At 40.7% G+C, this 14,669-nt stretch overlaps 1 protein-coding gene across 2 annotated transcripts in view; it reads right to left on the reverse strand.

Annotated features, from left to right (window-relative positions):
• The window catches only part of LOC105484573 (collagen beta(1-O)galactosyltransferase 2), a 102,961-nt gene extending 98,025 nt beyond the window's left edge, over nucleotides 1-4,936 (reverse strand). Inside the window, exon 1 of one of the 2 annotated variants that reach the window (XM_024793700.2) lies at nucleotides 4,581-4,936. In XM_024793700.2, the coding sequence (XP_024649468.2) occupies nucleotides 4,581-4,774 (194 nt within the window). In that variant the 5' untranslated portion in view covers nucleotides 4,775-4,936. Of the gene's footprint in view, nucleotides 1-4,093 lie in introns of both variants that reach the window. The other variant, XM_011746339.3, reaches the window with a different exon arrangement.
• Between the last annotated feature and the right edge of the window lie 9,733 nt (nucleotides 4,937-14,669).

The raw sequence follows: 14,669 nt of genomic DNA on the forward strand, positions 1-14,669 counted from the left end.
GAAGCTCATCTCTTTATTTAAAAATCCATAAAGTGGTTCCCAATTTAGTATGTTACTTTTCAAAACTCTACCAAACAAAATGCCCAGATCTTTCTATAATTACATAGCAGTTACTGCCTTGTGCCTGCACAGGCTCTGTGAATCCCAACTGTCTTCCCACAAGCAACAGCAGGCTCTCCAAAAGAGAAACTTAATGTTTCATTTGGGGCAAATGTTTTTCCCTGTGCCATGCTTCAGTTTTCACTCTCATGGTACTTGGCCCCACTCTCCCTAATCATAGGTTTAAGGGAGATAAGGTCAGCCTTCCCTCTGTTGCTAAGGCCACTTGCTCACGGCTCCACTGAATTAAGGATAACCCACTGAAGTACACTGCCACTTGTCGCAATGCCTCACAGTTCCCTTCACCTCAGCATATTGCCAATTCCCTAAAACTTAGTGCAGGTTTTAGGACACATGAGATAGATATCTTCCTTAGGTTCTTATCACAGGATTGTGATATTTGAAGGAAAACAATTAGTTTGGTGGACTTTGAGATCAGACAGGTAAATGTAAATAGCTTTCCTTTTTGCTTGTACAAAGTATCTATAAAATATAAATTTTCCTTTGTTCAGACTAATCTGAATAAACTTGATGCTAACTGAGATAATTGCAGACATTCTTTAACAGCAGGATCTTCCAGGTCGATTTGATGATACTCATTTTACCTGTATGTGCAGTGCAGATCTGGTCCAGAACTTAAAGTGAGAAAAATGATCACATAACAGGGGAGTCTGAATGTGATCAATAAGCCAGGTCTCTCACTGACCCACCTAGGACAGAAATCAGATGCTCCTCTAGCCCGTGGGTGGATGAATGAGAAGAGTGAGTCTGCACAGAGTGAGTTATTGAGATCAGATTCAGAGGAAGCTGAACTCCGTGTGGCTCTGTATTCACTGCAGTTCTATTTTATAAAGTTCTGGGTAGCTCACAGCCATTTTCGACATCAGCATGTGCTGACTTTGCAGAATGGATACTAATCAGTTTGGTACCTTGGAATGTTGCATAGAGCTTGGGAATGAGAAACTAGAGGCAAGCAATTGGCAGAAGCACCTCAAAGTTGTAACATCCTAAACTGAGGTACCACCTCCCATCAGTGTTATATCCCATAAACTTCCCAGCCAAATGTTCCGCTAGGGCCAGACCAGAAGTCAGCATTTCCAGAGAGATTCTATGGTACAATACAATCCATCTGTAGACTTGCAGTCATTAGACCTGCCACCCACTTCAACTCCCTGAAAGAAAACTCTGGTTGATGCCCTATCATCTTTTTTGTTTGTTTTTGCCTTGCTGATCCCTTTTTCTAGAGCCATCCTTCTTTCCCAGGTTTTAGTTGATTTTTACTCTTCCTTCAAAACTTAGTTCAAACTAAGTGTCAACTCATCAAGGAGCCATCCATATCCATACAACTGCCCCAATCTGATTTATAAATCATTTGGTTCTTCCCCAAACCCTTTAAAAGCCATTCAGATCACCTTACACTGCCCAATAAAATGAATCATATTTATCTGTAAAAACCACACATATCTAAATACATTTTTTTTCAGCCCTGACCTGGCTGGTTCTTATTTTAAAAATGCATTAGAAGAATGTGCTTATACAGTCTCTCTGTACCTCAGTTCTCTCACCTGTAAAGTGGTATAACAACAGTGCATATCTGATAGGGTCATTTGGAAGCTTAAACTAGAAAATGAATGTAAAGTTCTTAGAAGAACCATGAGCTCTTATTATGACGTGTGGAATTTATAAATAAATGTAATTTTGAGTAAGTCAATTACTTTAAACACATTTCTTCTTCTGGGAAATAGAGATTATTTTATTTCTTCACAGAATGATAGTAAGAATCAAATGAGATAACAGTACATGAAAGTTATTTCCAAAGGTTCTTTACAGCTCCTTTGTGAGCTGAAAAGGACTATTTCGAAACTGGGATTTGTATTATTGTTACCTAAAGAATTATACAATGTTTTAAACACAGAACCAAGATTGTTCAAAGAAGAGTCTTCAATGACTGATGTTAAGCATGGCCTTGTACTTCTTGCTTAACCTGCCAATGCTGGACATAAAGGAAAACAGATTTCAAAGGTCTATGCAGAACTGGAATTCTCTCATCTAAATAAGACACCCGTGTCCATACTATCTGGAACTTACAGGGAACTTAGGATGTACATTGATGCTGGTTGATCCTAATTATATTGCAGAATCTATGGAATTCAAGAGTCATAAAGAATTTTTGAAATCATTTATTCCAACTTCCTTGTTTTATTGATGAGGAAACTGATGTCTATGGATTCCAAGCAACCAGCCCCAAATCACATATCAGACTAGTGATAAACAAGTCAAGTCTCCTAATTTGTGGATTACAGGTTGATTTAAATTTTGTTTATATCATGTTCCCTGCCTTTAGTGCCCTTTAGGGATATGCTTGGGTTCAAATTCCAGTTTCACCATGTACTAATTCTGTGACTTTAAGTGACTTACTGAACTGATGCAAGTCTTGTCTCTTCCTTGCAAAATAAACATCATAGTATCCTCTTAAAAGTTTACTGTATGATAAAAAGAGGTAATGTCTCAAAATCGGGTAGGAAAACATGTGCCTGACACCTGCTTCACCACTCACCAACTTCTTATGGTAAATACTGTAACGTTTTAAAAAACTAAATCGTGCATAAAGATCAAAACCATATTTTAAAATATCTCTTTTAAAAAAAAACAACTAAGGTAACTGATATGTGTGAATTTATTTTGGTACTGAAGTGGTTAAAAAAAAAATATTCCTTCTCTTTTAAAGCCTGGCTGTCCCAGTGCTCTCTTTCCACGTAATATGCCCTTCTCCGCGAGGCAGTCACGTATGGCAGGGTGTATAGTAAAGCAGTGTACAGCACAGTGCTGTACTATATCACATGTTTGCTTTTGCACCTTTGCACCTCTCCCACCAGGTACTCTGAGGCTGCCAATTTTAGCTGCTGCTTTTAGTCCTCTTCCTCTCTTTGCCCAACCGCTGCTTTAAGGATTTGTCTCGACTGAGAACAGCTCCCTTTATCAACACAAGACAGAGTCACCTGGGCTCTGTCTTCCTCAGGGGGCCAGAGTCTTCTTGTCTGAGTACCTGACAGCCCATCTCCCCTGGCCAGCGTCCACCTCCTCGTCCTCCACAAGCTCCTCAGCGGCTTGCCTCGCCACCAACTAACTTCTCGCCCTTTGATCCTCGCGTTTATAAAAGGTGCGAGACGACCAAGTTCTACAAGGTGGGGCGGGCAGCCACCCGCACTGATCCCCTGGCCCTCCCCGCAGCAGACACAGAGACCAAGTCCAAGCTTCTTTCCTCCGGGGACAAAACTTGGCTGTTTATCTTTCCCAGGGCGTCTTCGTCGCTCCCCAGGACATGGAACCCCGACGCACTGGCAGGGACAGCGCGGAGCGCTCTCAGGAGACCAGGCCCAGGTGGTGCCATGGTTGGGCACTCTCCGCGGGCCCCGCCCAATCTCCACCCCTAGGTCCAGGTCCCCCTGGGAGAGCTGGAAGCACATTTCCAGCCTGGAGCAGAAGCCTGGCACCGGGAAGTCAGAGCAGCGCACTCCGGCGCCCTAGCCACTATGGAACCCCTGGCCAACCGCAGTTACGTTCCATCTGTCGCGTCTACAGGGGAATACGGCGACAGGCACCGTATCCCCTCATGTCAGGGCTAGCAGTATGAGGTGGGGAAAGAGGAAACCTCAAGATTTGAAAGGGAGGGAACTGAAAGCCTCCTTGAGGGGTGTCCCCCATTCCCCTTGTGGGACAAAGCCGCCCAATTCGCAGGCTACCCTCCAGAGCTCCAGCGGGTCGGTTCTCCCCATCAGCACCCCCTGCGCACACTGACCCGCGCGTCCCTCCTCAGCCCGACCGTCCGATTCGCCTGCCAGCGGCGCGGGCAGCGAGGGGGTGTGTGCGCCAGATTTCCCGCGTGACCCCCCCCCCCCCGCGGCTCCCTGCAGCGGCTGCTCCGGGAGCTGTCCGGTCTGGGCAGGCCGCCCCCGCTTCCCGCCGCGGCGGCCCGGGGCCCGTGAGCGCTCACCAGATGGCCATCCTGCTCTTGGGGTAGTCCAGCCGCTCCAGGCAGCCGAGGAAGTGCGGCAGCGTGTGCGCCGCGTTGCGGGCGAGGACCGCCACGAGCACCGTGGGGCTCTGCAGGGGCGACTCCGGGAAAACCACCGGCTCCTCTCCGTCGTCCTCCGAGTCCGGCTCGGCAGCGAAGCGCGCTCGGCAGCCTTCGCGGAGCAGGGCTGAGGAGAGGAGCAGTAGCGACCAGGCGAGGGTGGCGGCAGGGCGCGCAGCCATGTTCCGGGCCGAGGCGGGCTGCGGGGAGGTCCTGCCGCGAGCGCCCGGCTGGGCTGCCTGAGGGAGGCGGCGGCTGCCAGGGAGCAAGGAGGCTACGAGGGGCGGCCGGGGGATGCGGCTTGCCGGGGCCGGCCGGCTCACACACTGGCTCTGGCGGCTGCGGTTCCCAGGACCCTCCCGCCGCCGCTGCACCGCCCAGGCCCTAATGTGGGTGCGCAGCGTACCTGCAGCCGCCGGCGCTCCCCTCCGCCTCCGGCCCGCAGGCAGTAGTGGCCGTGGGGCTCTGTGCCCTGAGTCTTGCGGAAAGTTCCTCTAGTCCAGGCTCCGCTCGTACAGCTGAGGTCTGTGGCCTTCCCCAGAGCCGTGAGGTGTGGCCCTGTCTGCCAATGGGCGTGTGAGTGTGTGTGTGTGTGTACATAACGGTACAACCCCAAGAAAATTTATTCTGCTTTTGCAAACCGCAGACTGAAGCCCTTCACAGTGATGCAATGTATCCAGTTTTCATAATGCACCTATTGACTGAGTAGAGTTCTAAAATGAAAAGTCTCCCCAACTATTCACGATTATGATAAACACTTGTTCAACCACCACAAAGGCAGCATGTCTGTATTTTCTTATACATTCAGCTTCTGAAATTCATTCTTGACTGAGTAGACACCCAGTAACACAAAGTTTTAAGACTTGGAGAATTTTGGAGCCAGATCAGACCTCCCAAAATAAAAGAATGCCCTTGGTAGACACTGTCCTGAAGCCTCACTTTACTGTGAATCCAGTAAGCCTCCTCACAGGAGGGCTGTGAAAGAGTAGATTCACTTAGCTGGTTTTCCTTTTCCATAATTAGCCAATAGGACAGAGTAACAAAGGGAAAATTCGCGCATGTTGGAGAGTAGAGAAGAGATAAGAAAGAAACGAAGGGGTGAAGGAAGAACACAATTAGTACATAAAATGAAACTGCTGGCATACACTCACCGCCAAAGAAAGGAGATTCACTTTTTTTTTTTTTTTTTTTTTTTTTTTTTTTTTTTTTTTTTGAGACAGGGCCTCACTCTGTTGCTGGGGCTGGAGTGCAGTGGCACCATCATAGCTCACTGCAGCCTCGACCTCCTGGGCTCAAGCAATCCTCCCACCTCAGCCTCCCGAGTAGCTGGGACCACAGGTGTCCATCACCACGCTCAGCTAATTTTTTTTTTTTTGTGTGTATATATATATATATATACATATATATATATATATATATATTTTTTTTTTTTTTGTAGAGACGGGTTTTCACCATTTTGTCCAGGCTGGTCTGGAACTCCTGGGCTCAAGTGATCTGCCCACCTTGGCCTCCCAAAGTGATGCAATTACAGGCATCAGCCACCATGCTTGGCCGGAAATTTACTTTTGAAGATATATTGTGTAGCCTTTGATGGATAAGTACGCAGGATGTTTTGGTGCCAGTGAACATTAATGATCTCCAATCCCAACTCACCCTCAGGTCTGCCCCATAGTCTTTTTATTAGTTGTTATCAATCCTTCTCAGCAACTATTAGACGTCTTCCCCACTGTCTTTTGAAGTATATCACCACCTAGAAAGAGAGGCCTCCCTTTCGAGCCTGTGATTTTTCTCTATTATTCCACTCTCTACTGAATCTTCAATTGATCTCTGTCAGCTCCTTTCTCTGAAGCTAAATACTTGGTCAATCTTCTCTTATCTGCAAAAAAAAAAGAAAAAGGAAAAAAAACTTTTAAAAAATCTTGTGTCTTCTTCTAGCAATCCCTTTGCTTGACCAAGCTCCTTGGAAGAGAGATCTATACTTGTATTCTCCACTTCTTCATCTCCCATCTTTCCCATCACAGTGCAGTAAGGCGTCAGCCCTCCCCACTGTTCTGCAAAACCAACAGATGGCCTCAGCATTGGCGGATTCAGTGAACTCTTCAGTTCTCACCTTCCTGGACCTCAGTTACATAATCTCCCATCCTAAATCTCCTCTGATACTACTTGTCTCTGAGCCAAGCCCCTTCACTGTGTGCCTCCCTACAGTGTGCTAGTCTTCCCACTCCATATGGTCTTCTGGGGTTATATCCTCAAAATCTATGTCTTCTGCTCTAATCTCTTCTCTAATCTTCATATTTTTATATCTAATGGCCTACAGACATTTCCTTCCCCTCCATCCATTTTCAGGAATTGTTCCCACTTTCAAAGGGCTCACAGTCTTATAGGGGAGGCTGACAGTTAAACATCTGTTAGAAGTACCATAACAGATGTACCAGCAACAGTGAAGGGATAGAGGAAGGTGTGGTCATTTCCACAGGGGAGGTAGTGATGGGACTGTTAGAAAGGTTTCATGGAGACAATCTCCATGTTGTTCTGTCTTCCTTGTTTCCCTTTCTTGAACTATGTCCCACTCATCTTTCAATTCTAAAATCCTCACTCCTTAGCCAAACTTGGTTTGATAGTTATCATTTGTTCACTTCACTGCAAACAGAGGGAGTTTAAAGCTAGGCAACCACATTTCTGTCTTATTTTCCTTCTGTTACTGATATGGTCTGGCTGTGTCCCCACCCAAATTTTATATTGAATTATAGCTCCCATAATCCCCACGTGTTGTGGGAGGTAATTGAATCATGGGGGCAGGTTTTTCCCATGCTGGTCTCGTGATAGTGAATAAGTCTCACAAGATCTGATGGTTTTATAAAGGGCACTTCCCCTGCACATGCTCCCTTGCCTGCAGCCATGTAAGATGTGTCTTTGCTCCTCCTTTGCCTTCCACCATGATTGTGAAGCCTCCCCAGCCATGTGGAACTGTGAGTCCACTAAACCTCTTTTTCTTTATAAATTACCCAATCTCAGATATGTCTTTATTCACAGCATGAGGACAAACAAATACAGTTACCTAAAGTCAACAGCTTATCTGAGTCTATTTTTTCAATGATGAAGCATCTAAACCTGTATGATCTCTAATGACATTATAATGAAATCGGCTCCACGGAGTTCTCTTGAAATAACTACAACCTGTTCTGTAGATGAAATCAAGGGTTTCCCAACCACATAACTTACAAAGCACCTATTTAAAACTTTTAATTTAGAGTGCTCATTTAGTGACTGAGAATATTAAGGTCATAACAGGGTATGCAACAGTAGAAGATCATTGTAATTATGGCTGGGGGGCAGTGGAGGGGAAGCCTGGGAAAAGTTAAGTCCCCATCTTACTAACAGATTTGTTTCATAAGTTCTTCAGAAATCAGTAATGTAAATTTGAATGTTCCCCCCCCCCATAGGAGTGATGTTATGACAGTTAATTTGAAAAAAAAAACTAATTTAAAAATAAAAGCCAATTATATTTTAAAATATTCATTGCTTATAATGCTCTTTCCATGGAAAATCAGCTGAATGGAAAGTCAGGGTTGTACACACACATCTCTTTGTCTCCACTGCCAGTAGACTGTTCCAACAGATTCTACATAAAGTTAGAAGTAAGCACTTTCTCTCATATCCCCTCGCCATACTGTTCCAGCACAAGGGACTTCCTCCTGGGACAACAAAACCTCTTGGACTGTCACCCTTAGTGCAATCTGGTGGGGGCAGGGCCTATGAGGTGGCCAGAGGACTTCTTGCAGGAAAGCTTCTCAAGATGTCTATGGCTCCAGCAGCCAAGAAAAGGAGGAAATAAATGCCTCTGGGGCAGCTGTGATAGGCTTGAAAGAGCAACTGACACTTGGAGCTGAATTTTCATCTCACTTGTGTCACTTATTCTCTTTGTGACCTTGGAAACTTGACCTTTTTGATCATCAATTCCTTCTTATGTAAAAAAGTTTTAAATGCTTGCCTCATTTTTTCATTCAACAAACATTTATGAAATTGCTAAATGCCAATCATTTGAGCGTTGAATATTTGAATGCTTCTCCCCTGGAAAAAGAGGGAGAAAGTGGTCAGCCCCTCAGAAGTCCTGCTGGGCCATAGTTGGCAGAAAGAGTATCTTGGCTGAATTATCCAGGCTTCTTTCTTTTGTACTGAAATATCTTTCTTTCACTATCTGATTTGTTTTACTCACTTTTCTTATCCAGCCTAAAATCCTACAATGTAAAATTTACTTGAATTGACAATTCTGCCAATTTCAACATGAAAATCCTTGAGAGAGGAACATTTGATGATATCTTTTTAATTCAATCAGATTTTTAAATCTCAGCACCTAAACTGAAATGGACTATAAGAAGCTTTGATAAAGGGAACTGAATGGGATCCTAATTTGGAGCATAGGACTCTTCGGTGACAAAGCAAATTTTATGGATTTCTGATACGTAGGCCTGAGGACTCTGGGTCCTAAGAAGGGAATGAATATTAAGGGAGAAAAAGAGCACTGACTGAGGTGGGAAAGGCTGAAATTAAACTATCTCAGTGTCAAAGTTTTGTCTATGCTCTGGCTGCATCCAAGAGATATATAATAGTTACTACAGAAGAATGTTTTCCAATTCAAAACAAGTTTATACAAATTTAAACTACACTTCTATGTCTCATTTAAGAATAGATGCATCCCTTAAATTATATTAACCCATTCCTTCAAACATTTGCTCAATGCCTACTCTGTGCCAAGATATAGTTGCTGGAAATGCGTGAATAACTAAGATGTGTCATATAAATGCACAAATACTATAAGTCATTTTATGTCTTATGATGGAAAAAGAGCATAAGTAAGGAAGTAGAGAGGTGGAGATAGTTAGGAAATGTTTCATTAAAGAGATGTCTTTGAATTGAGCATTGAAAAATAAGTAGCATGCATGGATAGGAAGAATTAATATTTTTTAAATGGCCATATACCCAAAGCAATTTATAGATCCAATGCTATTCCTAAACTACCATCAAGATTCATCACAGAACTAGAAAAAAACTATTTTAAAATTCATATGGAACAAAAAAGAGCCTAAATAGACAAGACAATCCTAAGCAAAAAGAATAAAACTGGAAGCATCATGCTACCCAACTTCAAACTATCCTACAGGGCTAGAGTAACCGAAACAGCATGGTACTAGTACAAAAACAGACACATAGATCAATGGAACAGAACAGAGAACCCAGAAATAAGACTGCACACCTACAACTATCCGATCTTTGACAAACCTGACAATAACAAGCAATAGGGAAAGGATTCTCTATTCAATAAATGGTGCTGGTATAACCAGCTAGCCATATGCAGAAGCTTGAAACTGAACCCCTTCCTTACACCATATACAAAAATTAACTCGAGATGGCTTATAAATGTAAATGTAAAACCCAAAGCTCTAAAAACCCTAGAAGACAACCTTGGCAATACCATTCAGGACATGAGCACTGGCAAAGATTTCATGAAGAAGATGTGAAAAACAATTGCAACAAAAGCAAAAATTGACAAATGGGATCTAATTAACTGAGCTACTGCATAGCAAAAGAAACTATCAATAGAGTAATCAGACAACTTACAGAATGGGGGAAAATTTTTGCCAACTATGCATTTGACAAGGGTCTAACATCCAGAGTCTAAGGGAACTTAGGCAAATTTACAAGAGGAAAAAACCAAACAACTCCACTAAAAAGTGGGTAAAGGACATGAACAGACACTTTTCAAAAGAAGGTATAGATGTGGACAACAATCATATGAAGGAAAGCTCAACATCACTGATTATTAGAGAAGTTCAAGTAAAAACCACAGCCAAGAAAAGGAGGAAATAAATGCCTCTGGGGCAGCTGTAATAGGCTGACAATTATAGGATAACCACAATGAGATACCATCTCACACCATCAGAATGGCTATTAAAAAGTCAAGAAATAACATGCTGGAAAGGTTGTAGAGAAAAAAAGAATGCTTATACACTGTTGGTGGGAGTGTAAATTAGTTGAACCATTGTGGTAGACAGTGTGGCAATTCCTCCAAGTCCTAAAGACAGAAAAAACATTCAATCAGGCAATCCTATTACTGGTTATATACCCAAAGGAATATAAATCATTCTATCATAAAGACACATGGATGTGTATGTTCCTTGCAGCACTGCTCACAATAATGAAGACATGGAATCAACTTAAATGCCCATCAATAATAGACTGGGTAAAGGAAATGTGGTACATATATATCATAGAATACTATGCAGCCATAAAAAAGAATGAGATAATGTCTTTTACAGGGACATGGATGGAGCTGGAGACCATTAGCAAACTAATGCAGGAACAGAGAGTCAAATACCACATGTTCTCACTTATAAGTGGGAGCTAAACGATGAGAACACATGGATACATAGAGGGGAACGACACACACTGGGGCCTATTGGAGGATGGAAGGTGGGAGGAGTGTGAGGATCAGGAAAAATAAGTAATGGGTACTAGGTTAAATACCTGGATGATGAAATAATCTGTATCAAAACCCCCCATGAAACAAGTTTACCTGTGTAACAAACCTGCGCATGTACTGCTGAACTTAAAATAAAAGTTGAAAAAAGATAATTTGATTCATAATATAAGAATAGAAAAATGAGTAGCATGGACTAAGAAAAGGAACACAGAAGGGGAAACAGATGGGAATTCCAGGTAGGTGGAACTGCAGGAGCAAGGAATGAAACAGCATGACACACTTGAGAGATACAATGAACAGAGCATGGCTGGGAGATAGGATGGGAAGTAGCAAAAGAGAAAGCTAAAAAATTATATGATTTTATATAATTTTATATATAATCATTTCTTTAAAATGGGCAAAGGACTTTGAATACACGTTTCTCCAAAGAAGATATACAAATGGCCATAAGCACATGAAAAGTTTCTCAACATCACTAATCATTAGGAAATGCAATTCAAAACTATAAGATTTATCACTTCACACTCATTAGGATCACTATTAGAAAAACAGAAAATAACAAATGTTGGCAAGGGTGGAGAGAAATTGGAACATTGTGGACTGTTGGTGGGAATGTAAAATGGTACAGCTGCTGTGGAAAACAGTATGACAGTGCTTCAAGAAATTAAAAATATAATTACCATATAATCTAACACTTCTACTTCTGGCTATATACCCAAACAAATTGAACAAATTGAAAGCAAGGTCTCAAAGAGATATTTGTGCACCCATGTTCATAGCGGCATTATTCACAATAGCTAAAATATGGAAGCAAACCAGGCGTCTACTGACTAGTGAATGGAAAAGCAAAATGTGGTATATACATACAGTGGAATAGTATTCAGCCTCAAGAAGGGAGGAAATTCTGACATGCTACAACATGTTAACTTTGAGGGCATTATGCTAAGTGAAATAAGCTAATCATTAAAGACAAATATTGATTCAACTTATATAAGGTACTTAGTCAAAATTACAGAGACAAAATAGAATAGTAGTTACCAAGGGGATGAGGTTGGAGAAATGGGGAGTTATTGTTTAATGGGTATAGGTTTCAGTTTTAAAGATAAAAGAGTCATGGAGATGGATATGGGTAATAGTTGCACAACATTATGAATGTATTTAATACCACTTAAAATAGTAAATTTTATGTTATAGGTATTTTACAACAATAAGAATGAGAAAAAATCAATCCATGCGATTTATTAACAAACTTGAAAAACCATATGATCATCTCAAGAAATGCAGAGAAAGCATTTATGAATCCAACATGCATTCCTCATAAAAATTCTCAGTATATAGGAATAGAAGGGAACTTCCTCAATGTAATAAACAGCATTGACAAAAAGCCTACAGCTAACATCATCCTTAATGGTGAAAGACTGAGTGTTCCTCCTGTGATCAGGAACAAGATAAGAATTGTGTCTGTTTAATGTTGTACTGGATATTTTAAATGGGGAGGAGAAGAAGGAAGGAAAGAAAGAAGGAAGGAAGGGAAATAAGGAAGAAAGGACAGAGTGAGGGAGAAGGAGAGAGGAATAGAAGAAAGCAGGGAGGGACATTTAAAGCAAGGTAAATATGCCGTAAGAGATATCTTAACATGAATGTGGAATGTTAGATCAGTCCTTCAAGGCCAAAGACTAAAATTCAATGATTTATTAAAGTTTATTTTACTACAGAACTTTAAAAAATGTTGAAAATGGGGTAAAAAAAAACACTCATAATTCACTACTCCACCACAACCATTAACATTTTGGGGTAATTTTAATAGGGCATTTTTAATTTGCTCATTTTCAATGTGGGTTTGTACTCAGTCCTCTTCAGTGAGACTCAATATCCATGTTGATAATAGATGTTGACTAAATATCTAGAGATAGAGATGGGATATTTTTTGGGCCATGGGTTGCTTTTGATGTCTTTTCATATTTACAAAGCCAGGCATTATTTAAGGTTGCATATATGCATCTGTTTATTTATAGAAAGTGCCTAACTTACTATCCCTTTGTACTAGATATTAGAAAAATTTTAATAAAAATATTTAATAAACATGAAATATATTATAAACTAACAGATATGATCCATAAACTAATATATTAATTTAAATATTACTAATAAAATGAATATCCATATACTCAGCACCCACCTTGAGAAACGGAACATGAACATTAAGTCTGAAGCCCTGAGTCCCTTCTTGTCACAATGCTTTGTTCCATTCTCCAGAGATAGCACTAGACTGAATTTTGTGTTAATCAGTCTCTTCATTTTGTTTAGAACTTTGCCTCCTGTGATGGTTAATTTTATGGGTCAACTTCACTAGGCTAGGGTGCCCAGTTGCTTGATCAAACCAGTCTAGATATTGCTGTGAGATATTTTTCAAATGTGATTAACATTTAAATCAGTAGACTTGGAGTAAAGCAGATTACGCTTCATAATGTGGGTTGCCATCCAATCTGTTGAAGGCCTTAAAAGAATGGGATTCTCCATGAAGAAAGGAATTCTGACTCCGGATTGTCCTTGGACTCAAGACTGCAACATAATACTTTTCCTGGGTCTCCGACCTGCCAGCCTGCCTTCCACAGATTTCAGGTTTTCAAACCTGCACAATCACATGAGCCAATTCCTTAAAATTAGTATCTTTCTTTCTTTTTGTTTCTATTCTCTGGAGAACTCTGGTACATCTCTTAAATGTGTGTTAGTTTTGCTGCATTTGAATTTTTCTTCAAATACCATACAATTCACCTATTTAAAGTATACATTGCAAAGGTTTTTAGTATATTCATAGTTATGCAACAGGATCACAATCAATTTTAGTACATTTTTATCACCACAAAAAGAAACCAATACTCATTAGTGATCAATCCTCATGTCACCCAGCTCACCCTACTCTCTCACTAATCTAATTTCTGTCTCTATAGATTTGCCTATTTTAGACATTACACATAAACGGAATTCTACAACATGTGATCCCTTGTGATTGGCTTCTTTCACTTACTATGTTTTCAAGGTCTATTGATGTAGCATGAGTACTTTATTCCTTTTTAATGCTGAATAATATTCCACTGTATGGACATACCACTTTATATATTCTATCAGTTGAGGGACATTTGGGTTGTTTCCACTTCTGGGCTATTATGAATAAAGCTGCTATATTTGAATTTTTTACAAATCAAATATCGTATATACTCTTCTATAATGAACATTTTGACTATACATTAGGTTTTTATGAGATTCATTCAAGTTGTTGATTGGAAATCTATGTATGTTTTAAATAATTCCTTTTTAAATACTGTACTCAACCCACTCAATTTATTTCACAACCACTAACAGGTCCTGGCACTTCATTTAAAAATATTGCTCTAGAATATATACCTGGGACTAGAATTGTTGGATCATAGATTTGTGCATCTTTCCTTTGGTCTACTTTTCCGCCAACTCTTGGTTTTTGTTGCTAATCTGATAGGTGTATTATGGTATCTTCTTACCTTAATTTGCATTTTCTCACTCAATCATTGTGGCTGAACATCAAGTTATGTTTGCTGACTTTTTGTCTCTTTTCTTCTGTTTATTCTCATTTTTTAACCTAAGGAGTGTTTTGTTTTGTTTCCTAATTGATTTTTAGGAGTTCTGTATATATTCTGGGTATCTTTTCTTTCAATGATGTGTTACAGATGTCATTTTCCCTCCACTTTCTTAGGGTTGGAAATTCTTAACTGAGATACAGTTAAATTTACCAAATTTTTTTCCATATGGTTTGTGCTTTTTGTGTCTTGTTTAAGAAATCACTCTCTATCTTGGGGTCATAAAATATTCTTTTTATATTTTCTCCTAGAGATTTAAAAGTGTTTGCCTACATCATGTAGTCAATCATCCTTTCTCTCCTTCCCTTCTTGCATCTGCAGTGTTACTTCTGTCCACATTTGTATGGGTCTGTTGCCTGGCTCCCTATTTTGTTTCATTGGTTTTACCTATCCGTGTGAC

Source organism: Macaca nemestrina, chromosome 1 (assembly GCF_043159975.1).
Source record: "Macaca nemestrina isolate mMacNem1 chromosome 1, mMacNem.hap1, whole genome shotgun sequence".
NCBI lineage: Eukaryota > Metazoa > Chordata > Mammalia > Primates > Cercopithecidae > Macaca > Macaca nemestrina.